Genomic DNA, 6,000 nt, shown 5'->3' with positions numbered 1-6,000 from the left:
GGTTTTTAAAAGTACAAGTTTTTGGGTATAATTTTAGCATAAAATTAAGTTTAAGGTAAAAAACTGTCAAAAACAGTATAAAAACATTGAAAACATACTGTAAAGCTATTTCAAATATGCTTTTTAGTAAAAAAAGAATAAAAGCAAAAAAAAAAATCTATACGATAGATTTTTTTGTGTCAAATCGAAATTTCATTACTTTACATGTAAAAATTGTTTAAAATTCCTGTTATTATTTCAAAGTTTCTGAAATTCCAGGTTTTCGGCAACCCTGAAAAATGTGTAATGTGATTTTGAAAATATTTTCATCATGTATAAAATAAATATATTCTTTCAATGTCGACCTTTGGTCATTTCACTTTAAAACAAAGTTAAAAACATTTCAAAAAAAAAAATTAGTTAGGTTTACGATGTCTTGCTGCGCTAAACTAATAAAACAAATATACTGAGTTTTCGATAGGTTTACATTGACTGGATAAAGCTTTAGAGTAAGCTAATAAAGTAAGTCAAAAGAAATAGTCAAAGTTGACTTTAAATTTAAATTAAGTAATATAACTTAAAATACAAGATTTTATTATAAACTACACTACAAAGCTCACGTTACTACTTTTATTTTATGTAACAAAGTGTAAATCTAGACAATTTAAATTATTTCTACCAAAAAAAGTATTTATTAGTTTAATATGCAAAAGTTTAATAAACAGGTTTGAATTATTTGTGAAAGTTAGTCTAGCTTAATTTACTAGTTTTAAAAGTAATGAAACTACTACACAATAATTAGTAGGGATTTTTAAAAGTCACATAAAAAAAATATCTAGACATGTCTGCATGAGCTTATAAAATTACTATCATTATAACATTTGTACAACTTCTTTAAGTTTTAAGAAATTGATACAAAAGTTATTTAGTTTTCATCAGTCTTACCTTGATATAAAAATAAGAAAATAATTTTGAAGAAAGGTTTACAAAAATCTAATTACAAATTTTTAGAAGATAAGTACAAAGAAAATTAAAATATCTCTTTATTTAAATAACGTCAAAAGGCTCAAAAAATAAAGTAACAACTTATACAACTATGAAAATAATGAAATAAAAATCATAAAATATGTGAGGTAAGTGTTTATAATTCATCAAGATTGAAATCACAATCGATATCGTCATTACTGTCAATAAAAAAAGTGCTGTTTGGTTTATTACGTAATTGATCAGAATCACTTTTAATGACAACTTTACTGGATTTTGTACAGTCATTAACTTTATCTTTTGCACTTTTAACTAATTTCTTTTTTTCTTTAGATAAACTTTTAACTTTTTTGTTAACTATACCTTGATTTTTTTTAAAAACTCTTAATTTATGTTCTTTTATCTCACATTTATCGTTAGAAGAATTTTTACTACTACTTAAAAACCCCTGCTGTTCAACCTTGGTTAAGCTATCAATTTTTTTTTCAATATGATTTGGGCGTGTTTGATATCCATTTTTTGATATTTGTAAAATACTTTTGCTACTTTTGTCTTCGTACGGAGTTTTGTACTCCATCAAATGTTGGTCAATAGTTTTTTCAGACTCCTGATAACTTGATTTTGTAGATTTATTACAATTTTTTGCTAACATTTTACAACTTAAGTTATTTTCAATCTTTTCATTAACTCCTTTTTCTTCGTGCATTTGATGTCGTAATTTTTCGTATACATCATCATTGTTTTCGTCACTAGAAAAAGATTCTGAGTTTTCGCTGGTACACGCGATTAAAGGCACTTCATCTTCAGCATTATTGATTTTTTCATAATTTAACTTTTTCCATAATTTTCTGATTAAAAAAATAAAAAAAATTAACTTAAGTATGAAAAAAATGCATTAATTTAAATTAAGAACTGTATACTTATCATTATGATAAACTCTTAGCAATCGAAATAATAAACCACAATACCTTACAATGATGCTTTTTAATAATTAAAATAATCAAAGCTAGTTTGTAGTTCAAACATTTTTGCTAATGTTATAAAAATAAGTTACTATTTTAAAACTTTTAACTAGTAATATGTAAGCATTAACTGATTTGTCTCGTTCTGAAAAAAATATATTAAAGAGTTATACTTTCGTGAAAACGGCATAAATGCCGAGTGCGGCTAGAAAGGGTAGTATTACAACTTTTAAGTAGGCGTCGTTGTTGATTTTTTTTAAGCAAATGCACTTTGATTTTGCAGGCGTTTTTTATATTTTAAAGTGTAGTTTATAGCGCGCATTCTAAGTTGTACTTAGTGTAAGATAATTTACTATTTAGAACCGTAATCCAGACTTTAAGACAAATCCCAACTAAGAGAGTTTTGGTGCACGTCATAGCAAGTTCGTTTTGCTAAAGTCAATGAATAATATTTGGCAACTTTCACTGTAGGTTGTTGTGAACAATCGCATTCGTAAACTTTCTGTTTGCTCGATATACTAAACTAAAGGTCTTAAAAGTGTGCATGAGGTTTTTTTTTGGGTACACAAAATTTTTAGGATAAGTGAAACTTATTTAGGGATGCAGTAAGTTTTAGAGTGCACTGAAAAAACTTAAACTCATTTTTTATCTTTATTTATAAATTTGAAGCGATATTGTTCAAGAATAATTACAAATTCAGCCCTGGTATTTAATTTTGCTGTTTAATATTTTTCCTTTAACCATTTTACTTAAATGGATATTTTTGTTTCTTTCATAGAAAATTGATCAAATTAGTGTCAACAATCTTTTTCAAAACAAGCAACTAAATTGATAGTTGGAAGAGAAGTGCGAACAAAATCATAACTATGGTTTTGGATTGGTCTGGAGAGAGACCTTGTAGTCATTGAGCCATCATAAACGGGCATCTTGAAGACTTCATGTAGAAAGGTTGATTTTCAATTTTTAATTCTTTAATAAAATTTTGTAGACAAGTTTTATTCTAAATTTAAATTTACTATGAGTTAAATTAACTAAAAACTAATAGATTTAACTAATTTTTAGTGCAGTAAGTGAAACATGTATTATGTTAATTTTATTTATTTTCTAGTGGTATTTAAAATTTACAATATTATGCTTGTAAAAGCAAATATAAAACTATAATCACAAATGCTACACAACTTTAATAGTATATATATTTTTAATATGTTACTTAAGTTAATTTCAATAGTAGTTATAGTTTTAAGAATATCTGTATTTACCGGTAAAATGAAGGAATTACTAACTTAAAATTTATAACAAATTTATCAAAGTTCATAAAGTATACTAACATTTCTCTGTAAGCACATAGTAACTTATAATAAACTATTTTTTTAAAGTAAGATAGTGTTTCCACTCACTCAAGTTACTCAAGATAACTTAAGACAGTTTAGTTTTTTTATAAAAAACTTAAGATAGTTTTAAATTTTTTTAAAAATATCAGTTCAGTTTTTTTTCTAGATCTTGAATGATATTTAGTTGTTTCAGTTTTAATATTTTGATATTTTATAAAAAAAATTCTTAAAAAAAAAGATTTTTATTGACTTTGAAAAGTTTGTTTAACTATTTAAGTGTTTATTGTTAATTATTTAACATTATTTATAAGATTTTAAAATTTTCAGTATGACTCAGGACAGTTCAAGGTCACTTAGGAAAATTTTTGGTCTCAGTTTTTGGATATACTTTGAATCAAAGAGTGGCAACCCTGTATTTTTTTTTAGATAATTTTTTAATTTCAGATTCAAGTGTTGAACTCTTTCAAATGTATTTCTGCGTACACAAATCGTAAACAAGTTAAACACCACGATGATATATTTTTCTTGTACTATTTGACTTTGTTAAAACCAAAATGCTTCAGGTATTAAAAGATTTCGAACAATATTTTAATCAAATTTTTGTCATTTTCTAATATTTAATAAAAATTGCTTCAAACAGTAGGAACCCTGTTAAAAGTCAAGTTTGATAGTCTTAGTTATTTAAGTTTTTTATAATTTTCGACTATATTTTTATTTTTCAGGTTACCTGGCCACTCTTATTGATTACTAATGTAATTTTGTGATTTTCAATATACTCTGACAAATTAGTTTAAACAATTTTAAAAACTCAAACTTGTTTTCATTTTAACAAAACATTGGCTAGCTTTGAAATTGTTTCCAAATCTCAGGATAGTTCTATAGAAAAAAGTTTTTGTTTTTGAAAGCCTTTTGGTATTATTTTGGTAAGCAATGCATTATAAAGACTAGAAGCTAACCCATCTATTGATGTAACTTAATAGTGATGTCGAAAATTTAAAAGACAACTTAAGTTTATCATTAGTTTTTTTTTGTTTAGTACTAGATTTAGTAATAAAAAAAAGATATGTTTAAGTAGAATTTAAACTGTTTTATTTTTTTTAGTTCCAAATGCACTAATTATAACATTTAACTTTCAGGATATGCAATGAACATCACCACATCACAACACTGTGGATGGATAAGAAGAAGGTTATCCATTTGTACAAAGATCACAAGGAGACTTAGAAGCTTTTATCGAATTTACTTTTCAAAACTTTTAATTTTTTGTCTATTTTAGTAGATTTTATGGAGATGTATGTTTTATTTAGTTAATATGTAAGACGTAAAATAGGGGTGGGCAACGTCCGGTGAATCCGGTCGCGAAAGGCAAAACTGTGACCCGCAACTATATAAATCTGGATTACTGAACCGAATTTAAAAATTTACACTATGTTTTTTATAACAAGAAACAAAAATCCAAAAAAAAGTCCTTGATATAATTAAGGGAGACTTAAACTTACACTTGATATAGTAAAAAAAGTCAGATAGAATTAGTATACTGTTGAAATGAAATTGACAATTAAGTAATTTTCTTGAATCAAATAAAATTGAAGTGCTACGGCCCGCCAAGACTAATTTTTATTTTTTCGTATCTGGTTCATCCACAAAAAAAACAATCACACTTAACGTAAACAATATAGACAAATATTGTTGTTAAAGAACTGTCATTGAAATTAAAACACCCATCAAAAAGGATTAACTGAATGAAAAGTTTTTAAATTATAGCTGCTAATTATATAAGTTTTGCAAGTAAAAAAAAAGTCCAAACTATTTGTAGTATTTTAATAAAAACAAATAAAAATCTATACGTGTTCCTACCACTAGACGACTTACTAAATTACACTTGGGGTGCACAGTTGTTTTTTTGAGTTTAGTGTGCATAGACTTTTTGGCTAAAAGACCACTCTACTAAACAACCTAGTTTTGATTGCTGAAAAAATTCACTATTTTAAGTTGAACTTGAAAAATGCCACAACTTATTTTAAGACACTACTTAAAGCTTTCTAAAACTTGCTTTAAACTTAAACTTTACCTCTGCTTAATTATATTTACTTGAAAATTTTAAAGAGATATAAAGCACAAAAACTTATTTAGGAAAACTGTGCACTACAACTATAATTAATAAATAACGTTATTTAGCAGTAAAAGGAGGTAAAAAATCAGTTTAAAATTGATAATAAAAACAGCATAAGATTAGTCCAGTGGTAAAACTCGTTTGAAATAATCGAATGGTTTAATAACGTCTAAAATAAACCAAATAATTGCTTTATAAATTGTGAACTTTTATCCTTTTACCGTTGCATTACTGAAAACCATTTGATAAGTGCTATAAACTGTTAAATAAAATACACCACAATAGAGGATAGAGATATTAAACTAATTAAACATACTGTAATACACAGGGTTACCACGAAAATCTTTGTAAATTTAGCCTGAATTTTCAAGATTTTGAACGATTAAGTTCTAACTCTATCTTAAATAAGAATTTATATTTAAAAACGACTTTGAGTACGCAAATTTTGAAAAAGTTGCATTTATATAACGTACTTTTATTAAGTACGTTTTTAAAAACCAAAATAAAAACTTTCTTTCAGGTTTCTTTTTAATTAGACTAGTAGCTCTTTGCTACAAACTGTCTATTGGGTAGCTGCTTCGTTCAGAATGTTTATTTCAGCAGAAGATAACTGTAATAAGTACTTATTGGA

At 25.6% G+C, this 6,000-nt stretch overlaps 1 protein-coding gene across 1 annotated transcript in view; it reads right to left on the bottom strand.

Moving 5' to 3' along the window:
* Window positions 1-1,048: 1,048 nt before the first annotated feature.
* Window positions 1,049-6,000, bottom strand: part of LOC145834850 (uncharacterized) — a 40,084-nt gene continuing 35,132 nt past the window's right edge. Inside the window, exon 10 of the mRNA XM_082942368.1 lies at window positions 1,049-1,811. Within this exon, the coding sequence (XP_082798494.1) occupies window positions 1,121-1,811 (691 nt within the window). The 3' untranslated portion in view covers window positions 1,049-1,120. The remainder of the gene's footprint in view (window positions 1,812-6,000) is intronic.

Source organism: Thalia democratica, chromosome 4 (assembly GCF_965202585.1).
Source record: "Thalia democratica chromosome 4, ktThaDemo2.hap1.1, whole genome shotgun sequence".
Classification (NCBI taxonomy): domain Eukaryota; kingdom Metazoa; phylum Chordata; class Thaliacea; order Salpida; family Salpidae; genus Thalia; species Thalia democratica.
Note: the sequence above shows the minus strand (reverse complement) of the source record. Positions and strands in the feature narration are given on the sequence as shown.